The sequence below is a fragment of the Salmo salar genome, chromosome 20 (genome assembly GCF_965601325.2).
Source record: "Salmo salar chromosome 20, fSalSal1, whole genome shotgun sequence".
Classification (NCBI taxonomy): Eukaryota; Metazoa; Chordata; class Actinopteri; order Salmoniformes; family Salmonidae; genus Salmo; species Salmo salar.
Genome location: NC_138310.1, coordinates 18,206,052 through 18,216,509, shown reverse-complemented (window position 1 = coordinate 18,216,509; position 10,458 = coordinate 18,206,052). Strand labels below are relative to the sequence as shown.

Genomic DNA, 10,458 nt, shown 5'->3' with positions numbered 1-10,458 from the left:
ACAATGATGCAACACACCTCCAGGCTGTGTAAGGGCTATTTGACCAAGGAGAGTGATGGTGCTGCATCAGATGACCTGACCTCCACAATCGGCCGACCTCAGCCCAATTGAGATGTTTTGGAATGAGTTGGACTGCAGAGTGAAGGAAAAGCAGCCAACAAGTGCTCAGTATATGTGGGAACTCCTTCAAGACTGTTGGAAGAGCATTCGTCAGGAAGCTGGTTGAGAGAATGCCAAGACTGTTCAAAGCTGTCAACAAGGCAAAGGGTGGCTACTTTGAAGAATCAAAAATATATTTTGATTTGTTTAACACTTTTTTGGTTACTACATAATTCCATATGTGCTCTTTCATTGTTTTGATGTCTTTACTATTATGTAGAAAATAGTACAAATAAAGAAAAACCCTTGAATGAGTAGGTGTCCAAACTTTTGACTGGTACTGTAAAAGTCTTTATTCACAATGAACAAAACATTTGAAGAAACTATGTACAAATTCATACATGCTTTGATTTTCATTATGTACATTAGTCAAAGCAATAATTCAAATAGAAAATACAATGCAAAACAATCGTATTTCAATCACCCTGAGAAAATCATTCAACTTGACATGCTGACATAGTACAGCACAACTTCGTGGTATGAAAGCCCAGGGATCCTGCACTGAGGACAAAGCAACTTGACAACAAGGAGCACACATCTATTCAAGAAGACCCTAAGCTGTAAACACCTAAAATATAATACCTGTCAAACATTGAGCGTATCTCAATGTCCTACAAAAATCCAGGCCAGACTGATGGGCCAGTTGTTGGGCCAATAGTTAATTAGGAGGCTAGCGAGGGGTCCAGGTATTTCAGCGCCCCTCCTACTAGGTGTAGACTACCTGTGACCAGGACAGAGACCTGGGCTGCCTTTCTCAGTGGTTCTGCTTTTGCCATGACACTGGGCTGTACTGGGAGATAGGGGCTCCCTGCAGTAGCCAGCACAGTGTCCCTTCCCTGGCTGATCCACTGGAGGGCGCTGAGGATGCAAGGGAAGACCAGGGTGTTGGTCCTGGTCTTGGCCAGCAAGGGGAGCCTGTCCTTTATCAGCAGCTCAGACTCAGACCCCTGCTTAGTCTCTGTCCCACTCAGGCTCTGCCAGCTGATCTGGTTGTCAAGGCAACGGGTCAGCATGTTCTCCACAGACACATTGAAATTCTGCTGATCTGAAAAAGAGCAGAGCAAACAAAGAAAGTGAAGGACTGCACACACACCTCTCATACATTTCTCACAGCTGGACAATGAATGTGGTAGCATTTTTTTACACAGCCAAGAAAACTTAGGAAAAATATTCCAACTTATGTAGTCATATGTTTCATATTCGTTGTGGTAATTATGTACCATTAAATTGCATTTTTTTTGCAGCTGTCTGTTAAAACCCCAAACACAGAAGAAAACTCACCTGCATTGTTTTCTGTAATAGTTTCAGTAATGTTGGGACAAAACACAGCAAAATCAAACTGGCATGGCTGCAAGGACAACAAAGGGAGAAGATGTTAGATATTTATTCTATTTCAGGGTTTGATCTGTTTGTGCTTCTTTAGGTGCTGTTCAAAAGTTAGATTCCGGTCAGAGCTACAGAATAGAGCAGCAGACAGCAGTATCTGTGTATCTGATCCCAGACCTGTAGTACTCACCTCCAGGAGTTTGAGCATGGCAGCAGAGTCCCTCTCTCCTGTGGTGTTGAACAGCAGTACTCTGATCACAGGGCCCCTGTCACACACACACAGTGAGTAGGCCTACTCAGAGATGTTGTCTATCAAAGAATGACATAGTCAAATCTGACCGTGAAATGAATGGACTGTGAATTTTACACAAAATGTAGTATCGAATCTATATGAGTGTCAAATGATTTGAGTGTCAAATCTCACATAAATTCTGAGCTGGTGTGTGCTGATGTTTGCGTGCATGCTACTATTTCTCACAGTCATATAGGCCTACAGTTTTCTACAATCATTTGACCAACTAAGGCCACTGTAGAGAAGTCTGTGGGCCCCCTAAAGCCCAGGCAGGGACTAACCTGTTGCTACTCTCTTCCTGCTGGATCTCCTGGCTGAACCAGTGTACACAGGCCTGCATGCTGCCTGTGGTGTGAGCTCCGTCCAGGTAGTAGGTGACAGGACCATGCCTCAGAGTCTGAGTTCTTCCAGGCCACTCTGTCGCTTCCAGGCCTGGAGACAGAGGGGGGAGATGAGTGGAGAAGTAAGGGAAGGGTGAGACAGATAATTTTTCATGTTGTGCTTTCAGGCACAGTTATTTATTTATCTGGATGTTTCATGGGTGAGAGTATGCTACCGACCTTTGACCATGATGGGGCTGGGCTTAAAGGCTGTTGCCTGGGAGACCAGCCTGGTCTCCACTACCGGGGCAGCAAGCTGATCATCTGAAAGTAAGTAGATTCCCACAGTAACTTACTGAACCTCATCACGATTGGAATGTGTTCTGTTTTCTTGAGCAATATCTTCCTATACTAGCTAGAATAACATTGTCATTCTTTGTGAGTTATAATATAACACACATACACACACACACACACCAGACTGTCTGTAGCGCTGTAGCCAGGTCTTGCTGAGCTGCAGGGCGAGTGAGGCGTTGCAACGCTGCTGTTGTCCAGCCAGGCCCAGACTCAGATGGCCAGCCCCAGACTCATACTGCTCCAGATCTGGACAAACCCACAGAGGACACTACACAACACAGAGGGGGTCAAAAAAGCATCTGAAATATGAGCACGTTCAAACAAACACATAGCAAATCCATCCACATCCAGGAGGAGAAAAGGCCCCAGTCACTCACCCTTATCTCTTTGGCTCTGCCCTGTAGAACAGTCATGGGCCTATCTGGCTGCTTGACAGTGAACACTGGCACCCCTGGCTGGGGAGGAATAATACTTATTCAACTACATTCACCCCCTGCAGACAGGCCATAGATAGTAAGTACTGTACAAAGTGTATATAGTAGGTTGATCTCAACAACACAACATGCATTACTCTCACCTTAAATATGCCTGCTTTCTGCCAGGCGATCTCCTCTATGGTGTCTCCTAGTATACTTGTGTGATCAATTCCTAAGGAGGATATCCCACAAACCCACGGCTTCCTGTACATCAAATGTCAGAAAGAAAAAGAAGTGATAACAGATCTGTAACTAATCAATCGTATGTTTGACTTTGATAGTACATCCTCTATGATATGCAGCAAAGTTACCTAATGATGTTCGTACAGTCATAGGCCCCTCCAATCCCAACCTCAATAACAGCTAAATCAACCTGTTGTATAAAGAGATACTGCTCAGAATGGTTTACTTTCATCCTTGATTTGGTAATTAGTACATTTGTAACCTAACTGTACATGTGACAGGGTATGCGAATGTTACCCTCTCCTGTAGGAAGACATGGAACGCCAGGATGGTGAGGAAGCTGAAATAGGCCGGCATGCTAACTCCATGGGAGTCCTGAGGATCAGTGCAGTGACACAGTCATAACAGGGAAGGGTCAGAGTTTCTTTGAGTCTGGTAGGCTACATCAGTGTTCATTCTTCAACACTACACTCTCAGAAAAAAAGGGTATGGTTAGGGTACATTATTGTTCCCTGGGGTACAAAAAGATCAAAATACGCATAATGTACCTTCAGAGGTGCACATACAGTATGAACCGTTCGGTACATTTTAGGGTACATGTGCAAATAATCTAGTATAATGGTACATTTTTGTACCTAATATTTTGAATATGGAAGTGTTGTACCAAAAGTGTTGTACCAGAAGTGTTGTACCAGCTTAAGCGGTCCAAAGAGATTGATCGGGATCTTAAGCACTTACAAATTCATAACAAATTGTACAAATTGACATTTGTAACAGATCATACTAATTGCAGGAAACATATATACAACATATATACAACATATATATAGTACATACATAGAAATAAACAATTACATTAATCCGATTGATATTTGACCATTCATTTCTGCAAAACGTGCAGTGTTGATGGAGTTGTTGTCGCTTGCTAATGTTAGCCAACTAGTTATCTTATTCGATCCCCAAACACCATGCTAGATCCGAGTGGGCCAGTTGGTTTTGCATGGCCCGGGTACACTTAGAAAGCTGGCTATCTTATTTTATCATCTACTAGCAACATAAAATGACACATCTCCTTGGGCACTTTAGCACCTACTACTTACACGATTCGCCTCCATCAACGATTCCTTTCTTGACGTAAAAGCCGCAATGTATTGTTGGTATATGAGTTTTTTTGGTGAATGCTGAATGTGGTTTTATTTGGCCCCCAAAGTTTACAGAGAAAAAAAATGTTTTTTTTTATTAATTGTTATTATTGTTAGATATAATAGACTGTAAAAACACCAGGAAATCAGCTCCAAGTTATTTTAATTTAAGAAATCTGTTCCCAAGTAATCCCACGCATAGTAGAGAGACACTTGATCATATACAAATGTATGAAAGGTTTGGAATTATTATGTTTTAGTCAAACATTATACAGTATCTGTTTGGGCTTCTTGCAGTCAATTTATTTATAATTATTTTTAAATTTTAGTCCTTTAGTAGACACTCTTATCCAGAGCGACGTAGATGAGCAATTAGGATTAAAATATTTTATTTTCAGCTGTTTGAAGCTGGTATGCAAAACAGAAAGTAAAAGACGTAACAAAAAAAACTTAAGAACCAAAGCATGGAAATAGCGCACATAGAAAAAAATCTAGACCTGCTTTCAGATCTATAACACATTTCTATGTGAATTTGGTCGAGTCGCCCAAAAAGTTACACATTGCAGCTTTAAAAGGAACGGCTTTGTCACTGCGATGGTACCCTAAAAAGGCAAATTTGGCTATTTTTTGGTACAAACTGCAAGGGTACACTTATGTACAGTTGAAGTCGGAAGTTTACATACACTTAGGTTGGAGTCATTAAACCTTGTTTTTCAATCCCTCCACTTTCTTATTAACAAACTATATTAATCTTATTAACAAACTATAGTTTGACACAAGTCATTTTTCCAACAATTGTTTACAGACAGATTATTTCACTTATAATTCACTGTATCACAATTCCAGTGGGTCAGAAGTTTACATACACTAAGTTGACTGTGCCTTTAAACAGCTTGGAAAATTCCAGAAAATTATGTAATGGCGTTAGAAGCTTCTGATAGGCCAATTGACATAATTTTTGTCAATTGGAGGTGGACCTGTGGATGTATTTCAAGGTCTACCTTCAAACTCAGTGCCTCTTTGCTTGACATCATGGGAAAATCAAAATAAATCAGCCAAGACCCCAGAAGGAAATTGTAGACCTCCACAAGTCTGGTTCATCCTTGGGAGCAATTCCCAAACACCTGAAGGTACCATGTTCATCTGTACAAACAATTGTACGCAAGTATAAACACCATGGGACCACGCAGCCGTCATACCACTCAGGAAGGAGACGAGTTCTGTCTCCTAGAGATGAACGTGCGAAAATTGGCCATAATGACCATCGTTATGTTTGGAGGAAAAAGGGGGACGCTTGCAAGCCGAAGAACACCATCCCAACCGTGAAGCACGGGGGTGGCAGCATCATGTTGTGGGAGCAAAATAGAAAATTTGTGGGCATAACTGAAAAAGTGTATGCGAGCAAGGAGGCCTACGAACCTGACTCAGTTACACCAGCTCTGTCAGGAGGAATGGGCCAAAATTCACCCAACTTATTGTGGGTAGGTTGTGGAAGGCTACCCGAAACGTTTGACCCAAGTAAAACAATGTAAACGCAATGCTACCAAATACTAATTGAGTGTATGTAAACTTCTGACCCACTGGGAATGTGATGAAAGAAATAAAAGCTGAAATAAATCATTCTCTCTACTATTATTCTGACATTTCACATTCTTAAAATAAAGTGGTGATCCTAACTGACCTAAGACAGGGAATGTTTTACTAGGATTAAATGTCAGGAATTGTGAAAACTGAGTTTAAATGTATTTGGCTAAGGTGTATGTAAACTTCCGACTTCAGCTCTACCTGCTGTATAACTAATGTTACAATGGATGCACCTTACAGGATACAACTACAGTGACAAGCGTTTGTACCCCTTTAAGTACAATTCGTTACCTTTTTTCTCAAAGTGTATATGAAGACATACTGTACCTTTGTATCATCTAACTGGGCAAACACCTCCCAGAAGTATTTGGTGAAGAGCTCTTTGCTGATTGGTTGTCCATTGATGCGTATTCTCTCTCTGACCTGTACCAGGTGTGGTGAGCTGTAAGGAACAGATGACATTCATAATGTTCACAGTAGGAGAGCCACCACATCTCTGACTGTATGTTAGGTGACATAATATTGTGTGTGTGATAAGAATGTTCACATAGCATTGTACAAGCAAGCCAACAGGTCATATTTTGGCCATATTTTCCCAATACTACGGTTAAGCTTTCTTCATAATTTGAGCACTTCAAAAGCAGGCACACTTGTAACAACACAGGTTAATAATTAATTGGGCAAAGACCTAACAAGTCAAAGTTCAGTATAGGGATACCAGTGTTTCTCCATGCGCAAAAACCCAGACACTACACTTCCTGATGCAACAGGTTAAAAAAACTACAAAAGAAACATAAGCTTGAACGCACATACTGAGGGAGAACACACCAACCCCTGTCTTCTTCCGTTATATACTATACCTGTAAAACCCAGTCCGAAAGCCATAGTCCCTGAGGATTCTCTCAGTAAAGGCACATGTTGATCCCTGAAAGAGCAGAAAGAGAGAGTAATCAAGTCTTACATTAATTCTATTGTATTTCATGTATTATTGTACTTCAAACACATGTCAAAATAATATTTTAGAAAAGCCTTGTAATTTTTACACCAAAACAATACCATGTTTACCTTGCCCTTGGTGCCTGTCACATGGATTATATTGAGGAGGTCCAGCTTGTCTACCTAAAAAACATCCAGCCGTGGAGTAGTGAGAGCGGACCCTATCTCTCATAAGTCAACGGGCCAAGAGAGGCAGTCAACAGATCAAGTAACAGGAGTCGCCAGTGAGGAAATAGAGATTAGCATGTAATGATGCTCAGAATATATATATATATATATATATATATATATATATATATATATATATATATATACTGCTCAAAAAAATAAAGGGAACACTTAAACAACACATCCTAGATCTGAATGAAAGAAATAATCTTATTAAATACTTTTTTCTTTACATAGTTGAATGAGCTGACAACAAAATCACACAAAAATAATCAATGGAAATCCAATTTATCAACCCATGGAGGTCTGGATTTGGAGTCACACTCAAAATTAAAGTGGAAAACCACACTACAGGCTGATCCAACTTTGATGTAATGTCCTTAAAACAAGTCCAAATGAGGCTCAGTAGTGTGTGTGGCCTCCACGTGCCTGTATGACCTCCCTACAACGCCTGGGCATGCTGCTGATGAGGTGGCGGATGGTCTCCTGAGGGATCTCCTCCCAGACCTGGACTAAAGCATCCGCCAACTCCTGGACAGTCTCTGGTGCAACGTGGCGTTGGTGGATGGAGCGAGACATGATGTCCCAGATGTGCTCAATTGGATTCAGGTCTGGGGAACGGGCGGGCCAGTCCATAGCATCAATGCCTTCCTCTTGCAGGAACTGCTGACACACTCCAGCCACATGAGGTCTAGCATTGTCTTGCATTAGGAGGAACCCAGGGCCAACCGCACCAGCATATGGTCTAACAAGGGGTCTGAGGATCTCATCTCGCTACCTAATGGCAGTCAGGCTACCTCTGGCGAGCACATGGAGGGCTATGCGGCCCCCAAAAGAAATGCCACCCCACACCATGACTGACCCACCGCCAAACCGGTCATGCTGGAGGATGTTGCAGGCAGCAGAACATTCTCCACGGCATCTCCAGACTGTCACGTCTGTCACATGTGCTCAGTGTGAACCTGCTTTCATCTGTGAAGAGCACAGGGCGCCAGTGGCGAATTTGCCAATCTTGGTGTTCTCTGGCAAATGCCAAACGTCCTGCACGGTGTTGGGCTGTAAGCACAACCCCCACCTGTGGACGTCGGGCCCTCATACCACCCTCATGGAGTCTGTTTCTGACCGTTTGAACAGACACATGCACATTTGTGGCCTGCTGGAGGTCATTTTGCAGGGCTCTGGCAGTGCTTCTCCTGCTCCTCCTTGCACAAAGGCGGAGGTAGCGGTCCTGCTGCTGGGTTGTTGCCCTCCTACGGCCTCCTCCACGTCTCCTGTTGTACTGGCCTGTCTCCTGGTAGCACCTCCATGCTCTGGACACTACGCTGACAGACACAGCAAACCTTCTTGCCACAGCTCGCATTGATGTGCCATCCTGGATGAGCTGCACTACCTGAGCCACTTGTGTGGGTTGTAGACTCCGTCTCATGCTACCACTAGAGTGAAAGCACCGCCAGCATTCAAAAGTGACCAAAACATCAGCCAGGAAGCATAGGAACTGAGAAGTGGTCTGTGGTCCCCACCTGCAGAACCACTCCTTTATTGGGGGTGTCTTGCTAATTGCCTATAATTTCCACCTGTTGTCTATTCCATTTGCACAACAGCATGTGACATTTATTGTCAATCAGTGTTGCTTCCTAAGTGGACAGTTTGATTTCACAGAAGTGTGATTGACTTGGAGTTACATTGTGTTGTTTAAGTGTTCCCTTTATTTTTTTGAGCAGTGTATATATATTTGAGAGTGTGCAGATTGTGTGATGGCAGTCTACATGCTGGTTTCAGTGTGTCTGTTGGTCACTCACTGTGAGGCCTGTACGATGGAGGAAACCCCGCATGGCCTGGAGCTGCAGCTCAGGTTGATCACTCCGCTCCCTCCGCACCTGATCCAACACACTCACATTGGTCTGCAAGGTGTTCAGAGCACACACTGCTTCCTGCACGCACACACGCACACAATTTTGTTTTATTATCCTTGTGGGGACACAAAAATGTATTCCAATTCAAAATCCTATTTTCCCCAATTCTTAACTCTAAACCTAAACCTTAGCCCTAAACCCTTAACCCAAAACCCTTAACCTAACCTAAGCCTAACCTTAATCCTAAACCCAACCTTAATCCTAAACCCCTAACCCTAACTGTAACCCCAACCCTAAACCTAACCCATAAGCCTAAAATAGCCTTTTTCCTTGTGGGGACTGGTGAAATGTCCCCACTTGTCTGAATGTTCCTTGCTTTACTATCCGTGTGAGGACTCCAGGTCCACGCGAGGATAACAAAACCAAACCACACACACATGCATGCACAAACACATACACACCAATAAGTACATATTGTTATTTGATAGCATATTCATAAGATTTGAAAGAAATGACAAAGAAAGGACGAAGTGGTCTATCAGATAATGACAGAATGTCTCACAACATGTCACTCTAATGTGTTCTAATGCAGCAGCTAAGGAACTGTAGCAGCCAATCATAACCAGATACAACTGGCATGCAGTGAATGTCAACAACCTATTCATTGTGTACAATAATTTACCGAACTGGCAACTAAAAAGTGACCGATATGAATCAATAATCAATTGTCTACTTCTAAAATCTGTTACCTTTCACACAATAAATCTGTGTCCGATATTTCTTTCACAAAATATAGAATACGCACATAAAAACTTTTAGTTCTCCTCAAGGCGACAGATATTTCCATGGTGTTATGTCTGCAGCTGTATGATAAGGCAATCTGCTACATCAAATCCCAGTAGAAGCTAAACTTGAAGCCATGAAGTAGACGACTGCTATAGTCCCTGCAACATTGTGAGTGTAACTGGCATGCCACTTGGGCCCGAGACATCAATACCAAACTGGAGTGGCCAGGTTCTCGTCTATTTCAGCATGCAGCATGCCAATTGTTGACATACGATTTACAGCCTCATAAAGTGTGATGTCAAAGGGGCTTACAGAAAGCGCGCCTTCAGTCACCCAGGCTATATTGTAGAAAAGTAAGTAAGATACAATCCACGTACCTCATAATCCATTATGAGAAGCCCAGTAGATGAGGTTGAGAAGTGTAGTCCTGCCTGGTCCTTAGTGTGCAGTAAGAATGACAGTATGACTAGAGAGTAGCGAACCATGACAGACTTGATTAGGAAACTTGCAGTCAGCAGGAGCACGAGGCATTATGCAATGCTGTGGTAGTCTCTGCCAAGTCAATTATTGGTGAATTTATTGATTGATTTGTTTTGTAAGGTGATGATTATCCCACAAAGCTTGATAGAACTAAGTATTCAAACACACCAGGTTGACCATCACATTTGAGACGTTCAAGTTTGAATTACCATTTTCTTTTCAGGACAACCAGGGCTACAAGTAGAATACAAAACAATTTGACATAAATATTTGTCTTCATGAGTTGTATTGGCAAATGCCAATAATAAAATGAATTCAGCCAAAGCAAAAACCTGA

At 42.4% G+C, this 10,458-nt stretch overlaps 1 protein-coding gene across 2 annotated transcripts; it reads right to left on the bottom strand.

Moving 5' to 3' along the window:
• Positions 1-434: 434 nt before the first annotated feature.
• On the bottom strand, positions 435-10,174 carry LOC106579999 (folylpolyglutamate synthase, mitochondrial). Of its 2 annotated transcripts, none has more exons than XM_014160528.3 (15): positions 10,020-10,174; positions 8,803-8,934; positions 6,905-6,958; positions 6,700-6,764; positions 6,167-6,281; positions 3,411-3,488; positions 3,242-3,303; positions 3,032-3,134; positions 2,832-2,909; positions 2,575-2,722; positions 2,338-2,421; positions 2,059-2,209; positions 1,676-1,751; positions 1,441-1,507; positions 435-1,204 (listed from the first exon to the last, which is right to left on the bottom strand). In XM_014160528.3, exons 1-15 carry the CDS (start codon positions 10,125-10,127, stop codon positions 822-824), a joined length of 1,704 nt encoding a protein of 567 aa, XP_014016003.1. In that variant the 5' UTR covers positions 10,128-10,174; the 3' UTR covers positions 435-821. The 2 variants fall into 2 exon arrangements, with proteins under 2 accessions (XP_014016003.1, XP_014016004.1); XM_014160529.3 differs by lacking the exon at positions 10,020-10,174 and adding an exon at positions 9,662-9,913.
• Between the last annotated feature and the right edge of the window lie 284 nt (positions 10,175-10,458).